This window comes from Mycteria americana, chromosome 2, assembly GCF_035582795.1.
Source record: "Mycteria americana isolate JAX WOST 10 ecotype Jacksonville Zoo and Gardens chromosome 2, USCA_MyAme_1.0, whole genome shotgun sequence".
Taxonomy (NCBI): domain Eukaryota; kingdom Metazoa; phylum Chordata; class Aves; order Ciconiiformes; family Ciconiidae; genus Mycteria; species Mycteria americana.
Genome location: NC_134366.1, coordinates 128,886,852 through 128,910,978, shown reverse-complemented (window position 1 = coordinate 128,910,978; position 24,127 = coordinate 128,886,852). Strand labels below are relative to the sequence as shown.

The 24,127-nt window shown below is 42.2% G+C and overlaps 2 protein-coding genes across 4 annotated transcripts in view; one reads left to right on the top strand and one right to left on the bottom strand.

Moving 5' to 3' along the window:
* Positions 1–22: 22 nt before the first annotated feature.
* Positions 23–2,006, top strand: CEBPD (CCAAT enhancer binding protein delta). Its single transcript, XM_075494611.1, has one exon. The coding sequence runs from the start codon at positions 470–472 to the stop codon at positions 1,514–1,516; it is 1,047 nt and encodes a 348-aa protein (XP_075350726.1). The 5' UTR covers positions 23–469; the 3' UTR covers positions 1,517–2,006.
* Positions 2,007–2,413: 407 nt separating this feature from the next.
* Positions 2,414–24,127, bottom strand: part of SPIDR (scaffold protein involved in DNA repair) — a 207,934-nt gene continuing 186,220 nt past the window's right edge. The window contains exons 12-21 of one of the 3 annotated variants that reach the window (XR_012774445.1): positions 21,924–22,011; positions 19,453–19,596; positions 19,299–19,358; positions 15,524–15,722; positions 14,293–14,445; positions 9,393–9,486; positions 7,196–7,310; positions 6,639–6,692; positions 3,811–4,033; positions 2,414–3,255 (exon numbers count right to left, since the gene is read on the bottom strand). Coding sequence is in view for 2 of the 3 variants with exons in the window: in XM_075494604.1 (XP_075350719.1) it covers positions 3,902–4,033; positions 6,639–6,692; positions 7,196–7,310; positions 9,393–9,486; positions 14,293–14,445; positions 15,524–15,722; positions 19,299–19,358; positions 19,453–19,596; positions 21,924–22,011 (1,039 nt within the window). In the remaining variant the exon portion in view is untranslated. Of the gene's footprint in view, positions 3,256–3,395; positions 4,034–6,638; positions 6,693–7,195; positions 7,311–9,392; positions 9,487–14,292; positions 14,446–15,523; positions 15,723–19,298; positions 19,359–19,452; positions 19,597–21,923; positions 22,012–24,127 lie in introns of those variants that run through there. The other 2 variants (XM_075494604.1, XM_075494605.1) reach the window with 2 other exon arrangements.

Here is a 24,127-nt window from a genome sequence, read left to right as displayed (position 1 = left end):
TCCACCGGGAGGTGGCAGCTCTCCGCGGCGGGAGCCCTGCCTCCGCGGCCGCGCACCCCACCCGCTCCCGCCCCCGGGTCCCCGGGGGTGCCGGGAACACTCGTTCCCCGTCATTGGGGCAGGAGGCGGGGCCGGCGCCGTATAAGAAGGGACCGAGCGGGCGTTTCGCTCCCAGGTCCAGAGACGCCTTGTCCCATCCCCGCCTCCTATCGCCGAGCACGGCGTGACCCGAACCGCATCGGCCCCCTCGGGGAGGCGAGGCGACAGCGGGACGGCAGCAGGAGCACCGGTACCGGCACCAGCAGCACCAGCAGCACCAGCAGCACCAGCAGCACCAGCAGCGGCAGGAGCCCCGCTCCCCACCTGCCCGCGGCGGAGGCTGGAGCTGCGATCGTCGCGGAGCGGCGGTTGGTGCCCGCGGCCCGTAGCCCCCGCGCCGCGGCCGTGCGGCGCCGCGTCCCGCTCGCCCATGAGCGCCGCCGCTCTCTACAGCCTGGACTCCCCGGCATGTTATAAGAGCTGGTGCCTGGAGCCCGCCAACTTCTACGACGCCAAGGTGGGCAGCGGCGGCGGGCCGGGTCCCGCCTGCAAGCCGGGGGGCCGCGGCGGCTGCGGGATGAGCGGCGAGGAGGCGGGGGGCGGCCTGGGGGGCAGCGGCACCAACCTGGCGGAGCTGAGCGCCGCCGCCCCCGCCATGTACGAGGACGAGAGCGCCATCGACTTCAGCTCCTACATTGACTCCATGTCGGCCGTGCCCAACCTGGAGCTGTGCAACGACGAGCTCTTCGCCGACCTCTTCAACAGCAACCACAAGCCCGAGCGGGGCGGAGACTACGGCGAGTACCTGCCGCCGGGCGGCGGCGCCGGCCGCGACCCCGCCAAGGACCTCGGCGCTGCCATGACCACCCTGCTGGGCGCCGAGCCCCGCACCGCCTCCTCCTCCTCCTCCTCCTCCTCCTCTTCCTCCTCCTCCTCCTCCTCCCGCGGCGCCCTGAAGCAGGAGCCGGACTGGAGCGACAGCGACCTCTCCTCCTCGCTGCTGCCCTCGCAGATCGCCACCTGCGCCCAGACCATCATGAACCTGAGCGGGCAGCCCACGCCGCCCACCTCCCCCGAGCCGCCGGGCAGCAGCTCCCCCTCCAGCTGCAGCACCCGCTCCCCGGGCCCCGCCGCGGGGGCCGCCGGGGCCGCGGGGGCCGGGTCGGCGCAGGGCGTCCCGCCGCCGGCCGCCCCCGGCGGGAAGGAGCGGGGCGGCAAGAAGTGCGTGGACAGGTTTAGCCCCGAGTACCGGCAGCGGCGGGAGCGCAACAACATCGCCGTGCGCAAGAGCCGCGACAAGGCGAAGCGGCGCAACCAGGAGATGCAGCAGAAGCTGCTGGAGCTCTCGGCCGAGAACGAGAAGCTGCACAAGAAGATCGAGCAGCTCACCCGGGACTTGACCAGCCTCCGGCACTTCTTCAAGCAGCTGCCCAGCGCCTCCTTCCTGCAGCCCGGCTCGGGCACCGACTGCCGGTAACCGGGGGGGAGCGGGACGGAGAGACGGACTCCGGGAGACCGTGGATAAATACCTCAGGGCCGGGCCGGGCCGGGCCTTGCCTGGCCGTGCCGAGCCTGGGCCGGGCCGGGCCGGGCCGCGGCGCCCCGGGCCGGGCCGGGCGCGGGGAGGAGGCGCGAAGCCGCGGCGGGAGCTGCCGCCCGCGGCCGCTTCCTGAATGCGGCAGCGACGTGGGGCGATGCCCGGGTCTTTGACCACGAAACTTGCGGGAAAAAAAAGGAAAAAAGCTAAATATCTTTTTTCTCTCTCCCCTTAAATTATTTTTGTAATGGTAGTTTTCGTCTTTTCTACATTTTACTCATACCGATGCAGCTATGGTACATCTGTTAAACTGATTCAAAACCCCATGTATTTTAGACGGTAGGATGAACAAAAAAGACTGAGCATGCTCGACCTTTTATATCAATTTTTACAGCATTTCTAAGAATAAAAACCAAGCATTTTAAATCGACCCTGCTCGTTTGCTCTCTCTCTCTCAAGCAGCGGCCGGCGGCGGGGGAGGCCGCGCTGGCCCGGCGCCGCTGGCAGCGCGGGGGCACGGCCGGGCTGCGGCGGCTGCGGGGGCGGGAGGCGAGGCGCGGCGGGGGGCGAGGGGAGCTGCTTGCCTCTGCTAAAGCAGCCTCGGGGCAAGGGAAGAGCTGGGGCTCTGGCAGGTGGCGGTGGCCGAGCCGGCTTCCCCCGGGAGCTGCATCGCTGTGCCGGAATGCCGAGTCAGTCGCTGCCGCCGAGCTGACTGGGGGGGGGGGGGCGGCAGCTGCACGGCAGGAGGGGGCTGCTCTTCCTGAACTCCTCCAGAACATAGTAGTAGTAAAAAAAAAAAAAAAAGTAGACATGAACGCAAGAACACCGTTAGTTAAAATTCCTGTTAACCCCCCCCTCGAAGCGGTTTCCACTCCAGCCGAGGCAACGCTGCACCTACGCCAAGGCGCTGCGGCGTTCGAGCGGGCCGTAGTCCCAAGGAGATGTTGCCCACAGGACCTGCAGCCCGCGTAGGCTACGGCAGCGCAGGAGCTCCCGCTTCCACTGACGGCTGCTGGTGAAAGCGAGAGCGGGCGCCCAGGCTGGTCCCTGCCGGAGCGAGTGCACGAGGAAAGGTTAGGCGACTTGTCCGAATTGTGACAGCGCGCGCGCAAAGATGACAGCATCTGTAGGGCACCGGCAGAAACATGGCCCGACAGGACCAGCACCAACAGCCAGAGCTTTCCGAGAGAGAGAGAGCTGGCTGGTTTCGATGGGGCGACCCGTAGCATCCTCTATGCAGGGCTAGGCTGACATCCCATTTTTCCTTACAGGGAGGCAGGTAAGAGACTGAAAGACTTGGAAGAGGGGGGAAAAAGGGGGATTCAAAAGCTGGGTCATTCCTTTAGTAAGCGTGATGTATGGAAGACTTTCCACTATCGGCCTGAGCCGCAGGAACGACCAGTGTAGCAACAAGTTTGCTGTTCCTTTTCTGCTGGGTAATCACATACGGGACCTGCACAAAACCATTCATTCCTCCTCCTCTGGCCTGCACGGGTTTTTTAAATACCGTGAAAGGGGAAGGGGGAAAAAAATCTAATCTCTGACTGAACCCTTACATTAATTCTTGCATCTCAAACAATGCACACATAGGAATATTTTGATATTATTTATCTGATGTGTAATCCATGTCTCTGGACAGTTGGTTAGTTATGTGGCCTGCAAAGCAGTTTGCTCCTTACCTGTAACAGAAACCGTATAATGAAACACCCGCTTTGTGGGAAGCTACAGATAACACGGTACTTCTACACTTGAAGACCAATTAGCTGTAAAACATTAACTTTATACATGCTTGACACTTCAAAATATAAGCTTTGTTCAAATCTCCGTCTTTATAACATTTATTGCAAGGTGATAACAAATGTTACAACTCAGAATTCACGCACAACTCGGCGTTTTGCAGCCGGCAGTACGTCTGGAATCCGCTGACAAAACTCAGCTTAGACCAATGTTCACTGCCTATAGCAAGGTATTTATTTCAAAAATATCAGTAAAATATTTTCCATCGACACATAATAAATACAGTATCATAAAAAAATTCACAACCATTCGAAACTTCCAGAAAAAGATGTTTTGCGTACATAAAGAGCAAACATGCCAAAGAACTGTATTCTTAAATTCTGAACTGATCCAAAAGAGTTCAGAAAGTTAAAGAGATTTTTTTTATAGATATTCTTTCAGCGTTAGCAAAATGCACTTTGTAAATCACAGTTTTAATAAACTATCTTAATACTTACACACTTGCATTACACATTATCTGTGGCACTAGTTAACAGATAACCACATTACAAAGTCCACAGACACTACAGTAGCTGACTGGAGTTCAGCTCAGTGTCTTGCGGCTGTTTCCAGAAGAACGATTTCCTCCAGTGCAACACAGTTGGGGTGGCTGGTGACGGAGTGGACGTAGCAGTTCAGTAACCCCACCTCCTTTCCCAGCACGCTCTGCACCTCATAACTCTGCAGTGATAAAAGCATGTTGATTAAAACAAACAGTCCTGGACATTCTGTTCTAAGCAGCGCTCGGCTGGGAAGATGCAGGGTGTAAGGTCCTCTTCCAACAGACAATTTTTTTTAAGGACTCAAAAAGAAAGGTGCATTAGAACTGATGGAAAGAATGAATACATTAGATTTTTCAATAATTAGATCTCACTCCTGCTCAAAGTGCTGCTTCCCTACTAGGCTTTTAAAAACGAGCTGTTTTAAAAAGAAAAAAAAAGCTACTGTGACTTTGAACTCAATTTTGCTGAAGCATTACCTACATGGGCTCCCTTTATCCAGCTTTCTGACGCTCGCAGGATTTCACATGTGCTAGCAATGTGTATATACATACCATATATCAATTACCTTAGCTAACAGATCCACTAAAGGAAAAAAATATTTTGTAACTCTTTTTACCCACCCTCTTCAACTTTGCGTTATGTCATGCATCCTTTACGATCACCAGCACCTACACAGTCCCTTCTGTTTAATGATCCGACTGGCAGTTTACCCACACGAGTTGTGCCTGAGCGAATCTGTAGAGAGTGTATTCTGCGTGGAGGAGAGGGATGCAAGGCTGGGATGATTTCTCTAAGAGGAGACAGCACGTTAACAGAAGAACTGGTCACACCGACAGTCGATACCTCGCTTGAGAGCGTATCTCAGATGGCAGGTTTACATCCATTTCTTTCCTCAGTGGGACTTGCCGACAACCAGCGTCTGACCATGCCCCCCGCTTTCATCTGGGCTCTGCATTTGTACAGGTGTGTGAAACCCACGTCTAGTGCCTGCTTCAAGGTATAAACAACCCTTTTCTTTTTTTTTTCCAACATTATTTTTGCCCCAGACTGGTTCTGCAGTCCAATTCACCACGCAGCTGCACAAACAGCTATACTGGTGTAACAGAAGGGCTGCCGCAAGGCAAGGAACAAGTGGCCAGGGCCAGTGACGGCTAAAACCAACCTCCCTGCCAAAAGAAGTGATTAGAAAGCTACACCCTTAGAAACTTTAGCAGCGCTGGCAAAAAAGTGCCACCTCAAGTGGTATTTCTTGTGATTAATCTTTGTTGAGACGTGCTGCTTTTTAAAATGCAGTGGTTCAGAGATGGAAATGCTTATGAAAAAAAAAAGGAAAAAATTATCCCTGCATTTCAGCTAGGGGAAAAAAAAAATGTTTCCAAGTTGCCAGACTTCTAAATACTAGCATTATAAAAATTGAAACAAGAAGTTGTTTGAATTCCAATAACTCGAAAAAGAACTACGTTTTGTCAGTCTGTCACCAAACCAGATGCATCCTGTAAAACTTAGCAAGACTTAACTGCTATTAAAAAAGCAAACATATTTTGGAAATTTCTTGTATCTCTTTGCTTAAATGAAATATACACCCTCCAGCACAAGAAAAATAATTTACCATTTCAGAGAAATGTTCCACTTCAAAAATTAACCATAAATCCCATTAAAACCATGGAGCAGGTAATAGCAAAATGCTAGAAGACTGTATAAGATAGGGAAAGCAAAATGACCCCAGTACGTGTCACCTAACTGAAGATACTTAACTGGGATGATTAAACAAGACAACGAGCTGACCTTCGCTCCCTTCTACGTGCAGTGGAGCGGGGGGGATCTCGGGATCCGAATTGGGCTTAATCACCCTCTGAAGGTGCCGCTCCTTCGCTGCTGACCGTCCGGCAGCCAATGCCAGCCAGGCACCTACCTGGGTGCCTCCCTCACCTGCGATAAATCTGGGTCACTGTGCCAAATGTCAGGGTTCTTCTGATATCTCAGATTAAAGGAATAACTACTTCACCATTACATAAACTGTACTTTACCCCATGGATCCCTGTGGCTTACACACGTTTCATTCATACAATTATAAAGTATTATCTTGCGCACGTTTTGCAAATTTCTCTCCTATTACTGCCTGCCAGTAATTTCACGCTTGTGCTATTAGAAAGTAGTGTGGTTTATAGAGTTTAGAAGACCATCCCGAAAAGGTGGGACGCTTGGACTGTATCTTTGCTGTCTTTGGATCCTCAGCCAGAAAATGGAGTAAAGCCCAGCACTGCTCGTTGCAGCTCTGAATGTCTGGACATCGTGCTATTTGCAGATAGCTCTGCAGATCCGCAGCTGAGCTAAAGCTGTCTGCACATCCCATCTGGGGCATCTCTCTTCTAAAAAGGATGGTGTCAGCCTGATGATAGTCACGCAATCGCAGGGCATCAGCAGGTGGAAGGTGGGCTTGCCAAAAGGGTCCAGCCCACTCAAATCCCAGGCTGGACACGAGAAAAAAATTCATTATTTCTAGTGAAATCTCCTACCGCTCCTAGTGCAGTTCTGAAGTGAGCTGCCTGGGAAGGCAGAATCTGCATCCCTGGGGGTTTTCAAGACCCTGCCAGCCAAAGTCACGGCTGACCTGCCCACGCGCTGGCAATAGCCCAGTGTGAGTGGTAGGTCGGACGATGACCTCCAGTCCCTTCCAGTTCTACGATTCAAGTATCTTCCCACCTGATTCACGTCTCCTGTACTCTGCCTCTACAGTAAGTTACGTAGTTTAACTTTCTTTCATCAACATGCATTATACCCACCCCATCCTCATTGGCGGAGGACATCAGGAGAGAGGAGATTGTCCTTTGTAACAGCTGGAATGAGAAAATTAACAGGTTTTGTTCATGACAAAAATCTTATGTATGCAAAGACATTCTGTTTGCATGTTAAAACAGTCACATTGAACAAAGATTTATCATTTTAATATAGAATGGTTTTGTTTCTCTGGCCAAGAAAGCAGAGGAAAGGTGACACAGAAGATGTTGAGAATGGGAGTCTAAAAATACATGTTCCTTTTAGTCTGTGGAGACTGAGGTTTCCCAAGGCCCAACCCAACAAAGCCCTTCAGCTGGACCATAAAACAGTTTGCAAACCTCAGGGTGAACTCAGTGACTGTATTATTTGAGTAAGATCTGGGAACTGGGTTCTTAGTCCAATGGAACACAAGTTTAGTAGCAGATTAAATTATGGGATACTCTTACAACTTTTAATTTTTCATCTGACAGAGCAGTTTATAAAAGTGTGGCTTAGAGTACCTATGTGTCTACATATCTATCTTCACTATACTTAAAACACCAAAGCTCATGTCGTGCCATACCTTTACTTTTACTGTACTTTGAGATCGGGATGGACAACTCAAGAAGACTTCCAGCTGCATTTTTAAAACCGGTGAAATGACAACTTCAGAGCACTGGTTGCAATATAGCAATCCTCTGAAACACACAAACAATGATGGAAAGACAGAGAAACGGAAAAGCTATCAGTCGTAAATCAAAACACACAAAAAACCAGCTAGCTTATTCTCTAAAACACTTTGCTGGTAGACTTTTAGTAGGAAAGCCCTGGTAGAGATTCAGTTGATAATAGCAAATAGAGTTCTTCTGTTGGTAGAACTAACTAACTCTCTTGGAGGACCTTAACTCTTCTAGCAAAAGGATCTTCCTGTCCTGGTTTCTGCTGGGATAGAGTTAATTTTCTTCCTAATAGCTGGTATAGTGCTGTGTTTTGGATTTAATATGAGAATAATGTTGATAACACACTGATGTTTTAGTTGTTGCTAAGTAGTGCTTACACTAAGTCAAGGACTTTTCAGCTTCTCATGCTCTGCCAACTGAGAAGGCTGGAGATACACAAGAAGCTGGGAGGGGGCACAGCCAGGACAGCTGACCCAACCTGGCCAAAGGGATATTCCATACCATAGGATGTCATGCTCAGTATAGAAACTAGGGGAAAGCTGTCTGGGGGGCTGCTGCTTGGGCAGGCTGGACATCGGTCAGTGGGTGGTAAGCAATTGCATTGTGCATTGCTTGCTTTGTATTTTCTATTATTATTATTATTATTATTATTATTAGTATTAGTATTAGTATTAGTATTAGTATTGTATTGTATTTAAATTATCAAACTGTTCTTATTTCAACCCATGATGAGTTTTCTCACTTTTACCCTCCCAATTCTCTCCCTCATCCCACCAGGGGGAAGTGAGCGAGTGGCTGTGTGGGGCTTAGTTGCCGGCTGGGGTTAAACCACAACAGTCCTTTTATAAGTTTTGGCAACATGGGGGGAGGTTGCTATTTATAGTCACCCGACTTAAGCAAATATTCATCTCATAACCTTCTAAAAGTTATGGCAAAAGAAAATTTGTAGTATAGATTTGGCCCAAGTGACTTATTGATTTAGGCCCTCGTTCAGCAAATGTTCAACATTTTCAGCACACGCTTAAGTCATATGCATAAAATTAAGCTCAGCTATAAGTGCTTGTTGGAATAATGTCTTAAACAAATATTGATGCTTCATTGTTGTCCAAATGAAGCAAAAGTGTCCTTCACAGTAGAGATATTTTTTTTTATTGAACTACACTACTATGTGAATGTACACACATCCTTTTTGCATGATTATTTTTTGCATGATAGTACAATATAGGACAACTCTTTTTTTATTTCCAGCCTTTTTCCCCCGGAGGCTATACAAAACAAAGCATAAGCAGTAAAGCTTCTCATATTTAGGAAAATGCTATTTCAATGGGATCAAACCCACCCAACTTCTCCTTATGCTTTTTGTAATCTTTTCCAGTAGAAAGAACCCCCCTTTCCTTCTTTTTACAGTCTACTCTCTTATCCTCTCGTGGTTTTATCCTATCAGGTATCTCAGACTCTGCAAGAGCAAGCTGGCCAAGCAGCTGAAGGGGAGGCTTTCCAAGAGCATGCCAGTGTGACGCAGGTTTAGCACTTCAGGTGGTAACAGGTCCTGTAGGATCAGTCTTCACATTTGGGACAGCTGTACTCCCAGAATTATTCAACATGCTTTTTAGAAAGGTTATAAATTTAATAGGTCTGAAATGCAACTCTTTCACGCTTACAGAAATTACAGCAAAGATCACAGTTCAGTATAAAGATGAGGTGAATTGGTGGTACACGGGGTAACAAGGTAGGGTAGACAAACATAAGAAGGAGCTCCTTTTAAAGGAGCTTAAAATCAGACCTGTGATTTATGTGGACTTAAAACCAATATTCTAATGCAGTGGGCTGTGAAACCTTTATAAGCAATACTTTAAGATTAGTTTGAAAAAAAAAGTGATAACTGCAAATTCAAACCATTTCATATCTACTTGTATCTTTCTTAATAAATTAATCTAACCTTGCAGGTTTTATCAGTTCATCAGCAATAAAAATACTACGTCTTAGTTCTAGGAAGGAACAAAGTGCAGCCTGTGCCTGCAGGAATCATTGCATCACCCACTGCTGTTATGGCTACATCTGCAAAACACCTGGAGTGCTCCGGAGCATGCTGACTCTCACCTGTCCTGGGGACACAGTTCCAACTTTCCATTGCCACATCTGTCGCATGTAGGCCAGGAGAAAGCAGTGCTCTCATTAACTCCAACAACAGTACCTGCAGAAGACGAAATTCTTACAAAATACTAACGGTAAGCTAGCAAACACAGTCACTCCTGGCTTCGCAGCAGGTTTGATCCTTTCTGACTCTCAGCTTAAGAATAAGACTTGTCAGAGCAAGCATCAGCTCTTCCAACAATCTCACTCCCTTTCTCCTTCGTCCCTCCAACAAGGGATGACAGTACAGCAAAGTGTGTTACATTCTAAAAATATCAGAAGAATTGATAACTTTCCAAACAGGTTCAGTTCTTTACGTTTGGGTTTTACTGTTTTTCTGATTTGTTTTTGTTTGTTTGTTTTCCTTCTGGTCCTCTGATGTTTCCTTGGCAATAAATAGCTATAAAAACCATACGGTCAGATAGCTTGATATCGATGTTTAGGAAACACAAACTAATGAGAAGACCTAATCCCTTTTGAAAACAACGATGCAGGTTGAATTCCATTAACAATGGAGTTATTCTTCATTTATACTGATTTAACAGAGATTAGATCTGGCCCACAGATTTAAGTGTGTGCCTAAGAAGGGAATGCCAAAGATACTTTGGACTAATACAAAGGGCCTTGCTAGTTTTGGCAAGAAAAAATATATTCCGAGTTTTATGAGAAGCCAATAAAGAGCGTATTATGTTTTATGGTAACGATATGCTGAAATTATGAGCATTATTTATGGAGAAAATGCTTCTAAGTATTTTGAAGCATACGAAGTGGATCACCTGTAAGAATGAAATTACACTAAAATAAACCCTCACTGGTACAACAGAAGTATAGACTAAAAATTCCAGCTCCTATTGAGCAAGAATCTCAGAGTTTTATACCACATTCAATAAAAGAAATCCTTGGAGACTAGGAAGCATTTACACGGTCTGGTCTGTAAGACAGGGCGTTAATCCCTTGCTTTCCTGGTTCTCCTGGGACAAGGGCTGACAGGAAGGAGGGAGCTACACATAAACAACAAAACCGTCGTTTTCTTTGGGAATTCAAAGGACAGCAATTCTGAAGATCAGGAAAGATGCTTCTCAAATACAACATTTATGACCCAATTTCTATGCATATAATGAAACAACATGGATTTCACTGACAGAATAAGCAATTCTGTGCATTTAACCCCTTGGACTGTTACAGGAATCATTTTGATTCTTCAGTTTTTGTGATAAACTGGGAGTTTCCATCAGCACTTGCTACTACAAGGTAGGATGCTTTCTGCCACAGCGTTGGCATGTTTCCCTTGTTTACGGAAAACAAAAGCTACCAATTAGTTTGCTGAATATGTTTCCTTTTTCATTAAAAATCATTTTAAAAACAAACCAAAACAAAATCCCCTTTTCTGACAGATCTGTTTCTATCTAAGCCTTTTAACCTGCCCCCAGTTGTGTGCCATATTGCAACTACAGGATGCCAGTGCACAAGTAATACAAGTACATGTGAAGAAAATGAATGAGGATCACACTGACGAGATTATGTCTAGTGGAGAGGTTTATTTTGCTGACAACATAGAGTTTCCTCGAGAAAACCACCAGAGATCACTGAAGTCAGAACAAACACAACTGAAGGCAGCAACAGATCTAATAATCCAGTGAGAGTCTTGCGCATCCTGCATGCAAAGTGATTTCTCAAGTTTAAGCTGCTGAACTGCTGCACATCTTTGTCAAGACTCTAGATTTTGCTTGATGTTCACAAACCTTTTGGATATTTTCCCGAGATCCTTCTTTTAAATGGAAACGTACATAGCCAAAATTCAATTTTTACCTCTAGTCTATTTTTATGGGTTGTGGCTCACATAATTAAGAAGAGACTGATAACAGGACAACACCTGGAAAAACAGGTCTCTGGTGAGGAATGCAAGGAAGGGCTGAGGATTAAAAGTAACACTCTGGTTGAAACGTTCAAAAAATGAATGTGTATATTTTTTTTTTCCAATCGGTTATGCTGATTAACAGACAGGAAGGGAAAAAGTTCAATCAAAAAGAGAAACCTAGGTAAGCTGATTGACCCCATTTTGTTCGCACTGTTAAGAGGGAAACTGAAAAAACCCCACCCCTGAGTAAGGGTGTTTGGTATGAAAATATCCAATGTCAAAATTCAATCACTGGTGCTGAGTCATACACTAGGCAAATATCATTAATCAAGTAATATTCCCACATAACATATGTGGTATGGACTAACTAGAATTTGCTCATAAGCATGGTTAAGAGGAAAAACAGTTCTGTGCAGTATGAACTGCCAACATTTAAGTCATCCTGACTGCTACTATACAGCAAAAAGAGGCTAGAAATTACTTTGCAATGCATAGTGATAAGAAAATAAATCTATTAACCCTGAGCTCACAGGTGAGAACCACAGACTCATCTTTAAAAGAAGAATAAACTTTCCAGTAGAAAGCAACCACAGGTTTCCACTCATCTGTTGAAGAGCAACACACTCCATTCCAGAGCTGATATGACTGGACCTCTCTGAAACAAGGATTTCTGACAAACTTAGTGGATCTGCTTGCGTTGCAACATTGTCCTTTTAAAGCTGGGCCAGCTATAGAGTTGTACGAGGTTGCTCAGGGCCCAGCTTTGAGCAGGAGTTAGGACTGGAGGAACTTCAGAGGTTCCTTCCAACCTTACTTATCCTATTTACACACCTTCCAAAAAATGACTGATCTACCTAAAACCCGGCAGGCAGCATGGCCTGTGCCCTTCCCCAATGCCGGCACTCCTGGAAGCTCTGAGACTGTGACCGATTGCTCTATCTGTGGCTGGGGACTTGAATGATCACCTGCATTTTTCACTGGTTAAAAAGAAGTTTTTCTAGGGAAGGTTGAGCCTGCTGAATCCTCGAGAGCCATGAGGAGCAGCCATGACTGCAAAGGAGCAGGAAGGAGCACTACTTCAAGAAGGGGTAGAGTAAAGCCTTTGCAGCCTTTTTGAGCGTTAGGTTAGAGGAGGCCCACGTACAGCATACGTAGGTGACCAAAAGTACAGGAAGTGAAAGGAGGGCACAAAGAAAAAGAATGAACGAGGCAATACTGCGTCTCATTGAAAGCCAGACTGACAACTCTCCGAGTTAAGAGACAGAGACAGTAAGTGAATTTTAGAGATAATAAGTTTTCCTTCATGGATTACTCCATCAAGTACATATGCTCTCACTAACAAAGTAGGGTTAGTGCTATTAGTTTCACTTCTTCAGTAGAATGAGGTAGGCAATAACTAACCAAATTCCAAAATACTGGATATATATCTTAAATGCTGAAATTAAATAATTTTAGTTACACATAAAAGTGAGAGTTATCATCTATATATAGCATTAGCACAGGTATAAAGAAGACACTTTATATTCTACATCGGTACAAATGGGTGGGAACATACTGATAACAGCTACCCTGGACAAATTTCAGATGAAGCAAGACACGGTTGTAGGATTAATTTCTCCTTTTGTCATTCTTCCATCTGTAATACAGAACAGGGAAAGCGTGACACCTCCCATGTGTGTAAAGTACTTGTTTACACAACAGATCACAAAGGTGAATTTCTTTGTTCTACTGGAAAAAGGAAGGACAGAGAAATGTTTTCTTTATCTTACTATGTTTACTGTCAATGGGACAAAAGAAGACAGGCACTTCTCATACCTAGTTATCAAATTAGGAGTGGAGAAGTGGTAATTCTTAGCGTAACTATTGGAGAGGTTGAAAAAAAAGCACCAAAAAGTATTTCACACCCAGTGACAGAAATATCTTTCAAGTAACTCACAATATCGATGCGAGATGTACATAACAACCAAGGCTTTGAGTGAAGTGTCTCTAGTTGTGCTTGGTTTTCATTATGCGTTGCTAGAGTTCAAGGTTTGTCACTGCAAGGTGCTCATTTACTAATCACAGAGGCATTGCTAACTTGTGGCTCTACCATAAGAGAAGGTATGCTTAGTTACAGCTTTGCATGGTTTCAGACTGTCTTTTCAGTGTATCATGTTATAGCTGGAAGGATTCATTTGCAACCATTATTTGCTATTATTTTAAAGCTCATTTAAAATGCTCCAGTGAATATTTCAAGATGTAAATCTAAAGCAGTATCAAGACTTTTCTACAAGGGCTACTGGAATCATTAAGAATGAAATTAAGAAAGGAAATTGTCTTTAAAAGCCAAGAGTTACTGGGCTTTTAAGGACTTTTCCCTATAGGCACTCTACAACTGGGAGGTTTAAGAAGCTGACTGGACAAAGCATTAGAAAATACACAGTAGGAAATGCTTCTGCATGATTAGGAAATGTTAGAAAATACATTGTAAGAAATGTTTCTGCATGGTTAGTGGTAGGACTGAAATATTAGACAAAGCAATGATCCAAAGTGGCTGGTGAGCAAATATTGGCCAAGTTATGCTAGAAGACTATGGTGAAATATTAAATTGCCCCATTGCAGCAAAGCTCCAGGGAAATCAGATGCTAACCCCTTCCATTCAGGATCTGGCTAACATATCTTATCCATCTGCCTAAAAAATATTGGTATACCTTACTGTTGCCAACATCAACAAGGCTGGTGTGAACAGAAGGCTCCTGAAAGAAGACGGTGAAGGAAGGAATATAATAAAACAGATTGTGCATCAAACATTTATTCTGGGGTATGAGTGAGTGGGAGCAGAGCTTGGCCAGCAAAAGGCAAACAGAACCCACAAAGAAGTATAAAAACTTAAATATCCCAATGACCTACAGCAATACTGTGCTTTTTATCCCTCCATGCTGTTTGTGCAAGAAATCAATATGAGGACCTAAAAGATTAAAGTCAGCACAAATAATTAACAGCATTCATTTCAGGAAAGGCCATACAAACCTCTTACAGCACAAACAGAGTTGGCCTGTGTTGTAGAATCCAGCTCATCGAGTCTGACAGGGCCAGTCAGCTCACTGAGGTCAGCACCGGCAGCCGAGTACAAAAGAGGCTTTTGTAATAAGAGAACAGTACGTTCAACACAAATAATCCTACCTGCCAACAAAGACATTTCAACTCAGTACAGTAACAAGGAAAAAGGTGACCATGTTAATTGTCATGGCCAATAAAGACAGCAATCTCTGCCAGCTACTAAACAGATGGATAGACTCCATCAGGTTTTCTCAATGACAAAATATTTTGCTTTCAGCGATACATGCATCATGCTCTCGTTACACTTTGCGACTCCCAGGGAAAAAAGATGTTTTAAAAATTCGAACATGGCAGAAGAGAGTCCGATTCCACTCTGACTGCGTTGCACCACACTCCCTGCAAACACAATGTTACTGTCTATTCCCTGGTAATAAGCTTGGGCACCCCTTCAGGTGGCCTCACTTTGTTTCAAAGATTACAAGGAGTAGGTGCGTGCAATGCTTTATTCTCCAAAGCAAAGATTTTTGCTTTAGGACACACGGCCATTTACACAGGTTGGTGCTTCCAGTCCACTTACATTTTGGAAGTGACTGAGGGCATGAGATGTGAACTACACATGCAGGCACCATACAGAACCATACCTGAACCTCAAAAAAGAGTGACTAAAAATGAATGTAAAGTGAACTACCATCATTACATGATCTGTATGGTGGCAAAGGCTCAAGCTAAGATGGTATAGGAGAGTTTGTAAAATTTCTGTATCTAGGGACACATATGTGTCTAGATTCACCCTCTTGCTCCTTCTAGAGGTAGTTAAGGTCAATAAAACAAGTTTCTGCAAGAATATAAAAACAAATTAAACCTAGTTTCTTAGTATTTTTGAGTCTTCTGTCAGCTAGCAAATCTGATTGACACTGGTCATTAGATTCAGCAGCCATCAGGGAATACTGAAGGTATTGGCGGACATACAGCAAGATTACTGAATTGCTCATTTACTTTGGAGATCAAGCCAAAAATGTAAAAAAGAAACCTTACGGGAAAGCTCTAATTACAACCCCTATCAACTTTCTCATCCCAAACTTGGAATGTCTCATCTTCATCTGAGAATGAAAGTCTCTGTAGGTCACATATTGGAGTGTCAGAGATTAGGATGCCATTTCAGTTTGATTCCAACTGCTTCAAAACCACGCGTAAAGCTTACCATTTCCCCACAGCGCATCCTTGAAGAAGACGAGTCGCGAGGCAACACTGAGGGCTTCTGTGATTTCCGTACTGAGAACACACGATGCAGCGACTGACACAGCAACAACTTTTGGAATTATATGAACCACATTTTGCAATGTGGAGTCAGTCACAAACAACCAAATCTCTCTTTGATTTATAGGAACACTGTGTTTTGTCTATTATTTAAAAAAAAAAAACAAAAAAAACAACAAACCATTTGGAATGCAGTTGTTAATTTTTAGTAGAAGGAACGACTGAAATAACATCCTCATATTTAAATAGCTAATAAAACTGTCAGAAATTATTACATATAGGGCTTGTACAGGACAATGAATCAAAGCTTTGTAAGAATTTTTCATTATTCTTTACTGCAGATACAAATATCTCTACCTTAAATTACCTTTTGGAGGTTGACCCACTGGAATCTTGGCTTTACCTCTATCAACTATCACGCCTTATCATAACGCACTTGGACTGTACTAAGGATTTGAAAATATATTCTATATTAAAAAAGTATATCCTATATATATTTATATATATACATATATAAAAAGTTAATTTGCTGGTTTTATGAACAAAGACTTATATAATTTTTGCCTTAAAAAAAAGAAAGGCTAACACTACAACTAATATTATTCCTGTGTGAGCAAACTTTCCATGTACTGCTATCTGATTCCCAAGAGTACCAGTCCTTGGCTAATAGCTACTGTCCAGTCCTTGGCTAATAGCTACTGTAAGCTACAAAGCCGGAGGTTTATCTTTGCTGTTGAACAAACATCTCTAAATATTTGAATGATGCATGGAAAGATGAAAGTAGGTAACTCAAGTAAGAAACATAGGAATCCGCAGTGATGATGTAAGTTTTCTGCCTAGGAAAGGTATAAAAACATTCTGGTGTGCCTAAATTAAGGTACATCACAACTACTGATGTCACAAAGAAAATACCTACATTTCATCTCGTGCTTCATATCTGAAAATATTATCACAAAATCAGTAGAGTTTTAAAATTTTTTCACACTGGGATGATGAACAAGACAGACTAGACAGACATTATATGCACAACAGTGCTTATTCCAGGGTCTCTAACAAAATCAGATGGGTTACAATTTGACGATTCATGCTTTTCTTCTTTTTTTTTAAGCACAACTTTTATAGCATCTGTTTGTGTATGTAAATTTTCCCACGCTTTAGAAAAAATGTGTTTAGTAACAAGGCATATTTCACATTTACCAGTCCAAGCAACTTGCAATTTCTAAGATTCTAATATTTTAAAATATTTAACTGAAATTAAATTACTTTCTTAATTTAAATTTTTTTTTTACTATTTTTAATTACTCTGCTGATCAAAAATTCATATGTAAAATATTTAAATGAAATTAAAATACTGCAATGATTGGAGAGACACATATCACGTATGTATTTTATTCTCAAAATTGCATGTCTCTAGCATAAGGTAATGCAACGAGAACCCCAACTTTTTGTCTTCGGTTGAATTCAAACTTTGAAACCGTTAACCACACTGAAATTAGCTTTTTGTTCATGCTAGCAGCTCTTAGAACAAATGCAGTTAATTGTAAATAATGACTGGGAAAATTCATAACTCCGATATTACGGTTATGCCTTAATACAATATATGCTGCCTATTGCATTGGTGTTGTTTCTTTGCCTAGTAACTACATACATTTGAGTACCTCCTCTGCGTAGATACCATTAGGGCAGCTTCAAAGAAAGAATTTTTACAGCTGTTCCATGAGAATTACTAACACATTAAAAGCTGGCTTTCAGAAGAATCATCCAAAAAGTAAATAGTAATAACAGCAAAAATCACAAGTTAGTATAAAATCATCATCTAGCTATGTGTGACAATTTGTTCTGAACAGAGAGGACACAGCAGACAAATAGCAGCAGGATTGAGTTATAAGGAAGGACAGCTCCTTAACCACAGATGGAATATATTCCCTCATATTCCTTCTGTACCACAGTACACATTCTGAGTAACAACAAAAGCAAATTTCCATTCCTCCTTCACACAAATGAAGTATCTCAGAATACTGTAGCTACACAGAATAAATAACATTTTTGAAGTACATTTGAATTAGCTCACATCGCGGATTGTCTAATAATACTAAATCTGCAAAATAAACCAAATCATAGTCCCTTCCTCACTTACTATGACTTAATGATTTTGCATGTGAAGGATATGTCCTGTTGGCAAAGGCAACTGCAGTAAACAAGCTGCTGTCATGACCTTCTTCTGGGAGGATTAGGCAAGCAATACATTAACAGCAGGTAAATACCTTTACGTTCCCAGAGCAGTTATCCAGAAGAAAAATATCTTCTATCGCTTTTCCCACATTACTTTAAAAAAATTTATGAGCACTCATGTTGTTCACTTACAAAAATTTAGTGCTTACAGTTCAGTAAGTGAATAGCCATTAAAAAACAGCTAATAAACCTCCTAGTAGCAGGAAGAAATCATAAACCTTTTTTTCTGCTAGACAAGCTTCCATTCTTCAAAATCACATCTGTTCCTGCATGCTTCGTCTCTTCTCTAATTTAGTGATGAAGTGCTTCTACACAAGAATACTGATGACCCACAGCATCTCAGATGTAGACATTCCTGAATACAAAAATGTTTGGCTAGGATACCACTAGCCTGTAATTTTATTTTATTCTTTAATAGAACAGGTTTCTTGGAAATAGAAGTTTACACATGTGTGTCCATCTTTCTATTAGCACCCTAAAGATCCCATCAAGCTAGCCCTAATTTCCCGTTTGCAAATGCTCTGTTAAATTCTCGCTTAGCATGGAGAAAACACAAGATACCCCTCATCTCGGGAGTTAAAACTACTCCTTGCCTAAAAATCAAATCATAACTCATTGGCTTTTGAAGCAAAAGGGCAAGACCTAAATTAAATTTATGTCTCACACTGGTGGGAAGCATCTCCAGCTATTTCGCTGGCCGTTCTGGAATTTCTTTGTCTTTGGTTCATATGCTTTGATTCACACTTCATTTCTTGTGGAGCTGATGGACAATAATTGCAAATTATTCTCCACCAGAATTCAGTGCTGGCTGTACTGAGGATCCAGTCGCCAGGAAAAAATAAATAAATCAGCAACAAAAAATTCCTTTAACTACTGAGGGAGTTAGCAACGTTTTGGAAGAAAATTGTAGCGTTATTCACAAACAGATAAATAAAACATAATTATAAGCTTTCCAACATAGTATGGATGGCAGATGTATTTACCTAAGAGTTCCTCCTTTCTACTAACTGGACCATAAAAGCCAAATTTGCCTGAGGGGCTTCTATTGAAGTCAACAAAAATAGTCCACACACTTACATGCAAAGAGCAAAACTGTATTTTTATATAGCCTTCATCTGTTAAATTCTATCCCCAGACACTCAACTGACTGGGAACTTTTCGCTATGTATCTAAGGATAGCATTTAGCTATAAACTGAGCCTCAACGAACTTCCTGCAAGCTCCCTTACCAGGGTGAAATATTACCTCTGGTTAGATAGCAATTTATTCAGAAGTAATTCACTCTAGACTGGATGGTATTGAAACAGGAGATGCAGTTCATTTTATCAATTCAAAAGCATTTTAGACCTGGTGATAATTCTGCTTATACAACTCTTGAAGATAATCCAGGAAGGTTTTGAGTTTTCCCCTAAACAAGTAAATGCTGGCTTCTTTACATAAACATTATGTTGATTTTATGTTGAATTCATTGCTAAGTGAAAAGATTACCTGCAGCCTTAGATATAGCACTCGGGCCCAAAAGCTACAACGTTCATTACAACCATCGATCTGAAAATAGTACAAAAACAGGGAATGAGACAAACATGATACCAGAAATCCAGTGGTATGAAGTATTTGTTATCTGACTTGTAAAGCAGATTACCTGAAGAATTTCCTTTAGACCACGAACAGCTGGTGGCTGGTACAAATTAGAAATCTGTTCTTCCTCATCCACTTCCACATGCATTTCACCAGACTGAAGAGTAAGAATATAACAGAAGCTGGGAGGAGGAAGATTAGTTGTCATCTATTAAAAAGTAAGGAAAAGAAATGTGACCTTAAAAAAGGCACTTTAATTTGGCCAGTCGGGTTTTATAACAACAGCCAAAACGAACCACACACTTTACATTTTAAGAGGAATGGGAAAACAAAATTATATGGTTAATAACAACGACTTTCTGAAGTAGAAGTTGAGTTAATAAACCAACATTCACGTGTTATAAGTGAAATCAGCTTGTGCCTATCAGTCTTTCCATAATCTGACATTGATTCTCATCACAAAAACATCTCATGATTTGGCACACTTGGCAAACACTTCGACTACTTCAAGGTGCTTGTTGTTTTTGCATTTTTTATTACATGGTAGGAGTGCCCTGATTATTCCTTTTTTTTTTAACATCCGTAACTTTTCTGAGATTTGGGGACTTTTGCATGTGGGTGGGTTTTTGTGATAGTAAACAGCTGACGAACTTTTAAAGCTGCCAAATTAAATCCAGGACAGCACAAGGAGATAATGAAGAACAGGAACGCAACAGCTACAAGAACTGCTCTCTTTGTGTTATGCCAGATTTTTCTTTCCCCCTTAAAAAGTACCGTGACGTAACAACTTTATCAATCACCACTTAAAGAGGTCCCAAACTAAAAAGGCTTCTCAGGAAAAAAAAGACAATGCTAGAAAAGAATTTTTATTGTGGATATGGTAAAATATTCTTCTAGCGATATTTGTTGTTCATAAAGCATTTCATTTAATAAAAGAAATATGAATCTATTAAAGACAGCTGCCCACTCATTTAAAAAAAATCTGCATAAGGAGAAAAAAAAGCAAAAGACATCAACTCAAATTCCGTTTGCCTCTGACAGCACTAAAGAAGGTATTTGAATGTAGATACGGCTCAAAAGAAATCAGTTCCACAGATCTCTTCCCAACAATATTATCAGTGTGCTGGCAATATTATTTATGTACCTACGTATAAAACTGCTTCCATAAAACTGTGCATAAAACTATACTGTTTGTATCAAGAAAAATGTACCTCAACTGAAAAAATTCTACTCAGCCAAAAACCTGCAGCACTAGAATGTAAGTCTTGATCCTCCGTGGAATAAATTAGTATTTCAAACCCATGACAGAAGTGTAAATTACATGATTATGGAAAGTTTCCTCCATTTTTAGATTGCTAATAAAACAGAGAAAATGAAGAACAAATGAGAGTCATAACAACACTAAACAACATTTAAGAGCTTTGCTCCATCCGTGGATATTCCCATTCTGTTGTCCACAGTATTTTAAGGCACAAAACAATCCGTTCCTCTGAGACTTCCGAAACGTCTAGATGAAAGAGAGAGTCAAGGAGGGAACAGCCGTTTCACTCAGTCTTGGTTTTACACATAACCAAGGCCTGAACTTTTTATTCCTCAACATGAACCCCTGCACAATGCAAAGAACACTCTACATTGCAGAGAAAAGATTCTCAGACTTGAGAAATAACTAGTAATAACCACCTTTAATGTCCCCTGGTTTTGAAACTTATTTCCAGCTTTTTCTTCTTTTCTAGAATTTGCATCCTGAATGACTCCCCTAGGCTCTAACACAACTTTTTAATACCACAAACTTTTTCCCCAAAGAACAGCTATACAAGAACAGCGGACAGCACAAGCACTTGGTTACCCCGAAGCTTCTCAAATGATCTTGTATTACCAAAATGACACTTGATACGACAGAAGTCCTTTTCAAATACAAAAGCTAATTAAAGGAAAATTAAAGATGTGATTTTAGATTTGCAAACGTATAGTAGCATACTTTAAATCCATTTTAATACCTCCCCATCCCCTAAAATCACAGAAACATTAATAACTTTTTAGTAGATTATTTTTGTGTTCATCCTTTGACTGTCTTCACATGTTACAAATATCAGTCAAAATCATTCTAGCTAGTAAGAGACCTGATTCCAGCAGTCAGTCTGTCCTCACAGAAGTTAATCTTCAGAAAATTGCTTTCAAATCTAAGGCTGAAAAGTGCTTCAAAGAACAAGTTAATATCCTCGTATATAGATTTCTCAGCTGGCTCCATGCTATCTAATATCTCTTTCCTCCTGCAAGGAGAGGAGAGGAACAATTTGTCTGGACATCCTACCATTCTCGCTCTAGAGGATTAATAAGGGGCTAATTGCATCATTTTGGAAAGATGCTGCTGATCCAGAGGGCTTCAGGCTAGCCTAGGAGGTTGCCAGAACCAGTAAAACACTCAGTAGCTACAGAGAGAGAGAGAATCTGATTTCCAAAGTAAACACGATTACACTACCAACAAAAATAGTAGTTGTGCGTGAAAAAATACATTTCCATGATAAGAAGACTTACCATTTCAGAGTCTTGACTTTGTCCAGGAACTTTTACAGGCACTACTGGAGGCCACAGACTGTCTATCAGACTAAAAAGTCCTAATGTCCTTCAAAAAGACCAATAAAACCAGGTTTAAAATGTTTTCCAGTGTTATATTAAAAAGATTCATTAAGAAATATAATTTAAAACATTGCATGATTACGAAAACAATTTTAAATCATATTTGTTTTCTGGAAGCTGGTTTTGATTTGGTCTAATTAAACCTCCATCGTTTCTGCTGCAGGGTGGAGAGGGAGGGAAGGGATGTATCACATTCAGTGACAAGCAGGTCGTATTTAATCCTTTGCCACAAACAGCCTGCTACATGATAAAATTCAGGGGAACTGGGGTAAACGCTAGTTTGGGACGGACACAGATACCAATACAACTTCTTTTAAAAAATAGCTTTTAGCTATTTTAACTGATAGATTAAAAAAAAAAAAAAGTTTTGCTTCTAACATTTTCATTTCTTGCTTTTCTCTAACAGCTGATTGTAACAGCTTTCAGGACAGTCAGCAATTACCAGATACAGAAAAACAGGCAATATTTTGTTAGCTTAAGTGCGTGTGCAGAGGACAGTCTCTGCCCTACACAGCTGCTCATTTAGTTACGGTTTTTATTTATTTATTTTGCAAGTTTCCCACTTTTACTTTAGAAACAAACATAAAATTAAGGTAAAATGCTGCAGACTCTTTAGCTTTAGCACGCAAAGCTGTACAGGGGCTGCCTTGTTAGTTGATACGGCATCCTTGCAGGACAGGCAGGAACATCTGAGGGAGAGGCCAAGAAAACAGCTGAAGGAGGGGAAATAGCTACAGATAACCCACTTGAAGAGGCATGCATTTTTGAGTTAAAGCTCTCAGTTATCTTGTCCTAGTTCTCTGTTCTGTGTAGTCAAAGCACAGAGATCTGGATTTTAACCCCATACTGCCTCCAAGAATGAGTTGTCTGTTCCTCCATTTAAGAAAACCACTATTTCTGAAACAGCTCTAAAAAATGAAGTCCACAACTTGCTAAAAGTAATATTAGCTTCTAAACCCAACTGTTTAGAAGAAGGAAAAGGCATAGTCTGGTACAGGGCTGAAGCACATTACAATATGCTGCTTCTCTTCAAGGAGTCACGAAACTCTCCTTTAAAGTTCTGCTTTTAGCTCACTTCTGCTTAAGCTTATTTATTTCTGCATTTCCCTAGTCCTTCTCCAGATCCTTAAGTGCTTAGACTTTGGGTGTCTATAGGCAGTGAACTTTTTCCCATGTTTTTTCGTAAAGTGCCAGGTATCATCTATGATTCAGTGTTAATAGCAATGCCTTTGGACCAGCACTGTAAGAAGTTTTATGAACGTAAATCTCAGACTGGATCTTGTGGAATAAAGCTTGTGGTTCACGATTCAGGCAACAAGCTGGCAGATTAAAGAGATGATGTTGCTATCTGTAGTTGTGTTCTCCATGCTAATGAACAGACCAGAAACACAAATGTGCTGCTCTTTTACAGAAATGAAGTTCCTGACTTATAGGGCATGGACTCATCGCCGAGTCTGTAAAAGGAGAAGACTAAGCTCAGAGGCTGGGTTTGGTTTTTTTTCTGTTTTGTGGATTTTTTTTAACAGTGAGAACATTACAACATACAAAGCAACACTTCTTGGGTATTAAAGAGACTTTACAGCAAATTGACCACTTCTTCAATCCTCGATCAGGGCGACGTTTTCTGTCCTGTTTCGTACAGAACGATATCCTCCCTACAGTCACAGGAGGGCCAATGCCCAGTGGAACAAACTGGTCTTGCTAACTGGGACATGAAAAAAGAGAGTTACAAAAAGAGATCATAGCCTTCCATACAACTCAGGCAGTTACACAGACAGCCTTCCTCACACGACTTGCAGCATGAGGGCAAGGGCTGAGCACAGGTATGAATGTACCACAAACTCTGCGCATGTGCATACAGAAATCACACTTTTATCAACTTATAGCAAATAAGCTATGTTGTTGCAGTGAAGGTATAATCACATCTCCACGCAGACTGTACATTGATCCCTCATCCGTATTTTTATAATTTGCACAAGGGACATGAAGCTGTCCCTTATTCTTTAGCTCTCTTCCAGCTTGCTACCCCATATCAGAATGTCTAAGACACACGGTACATTTTTTTCAATTACTTGCGTCCTTTTGGAGGTCATCTACTGCTT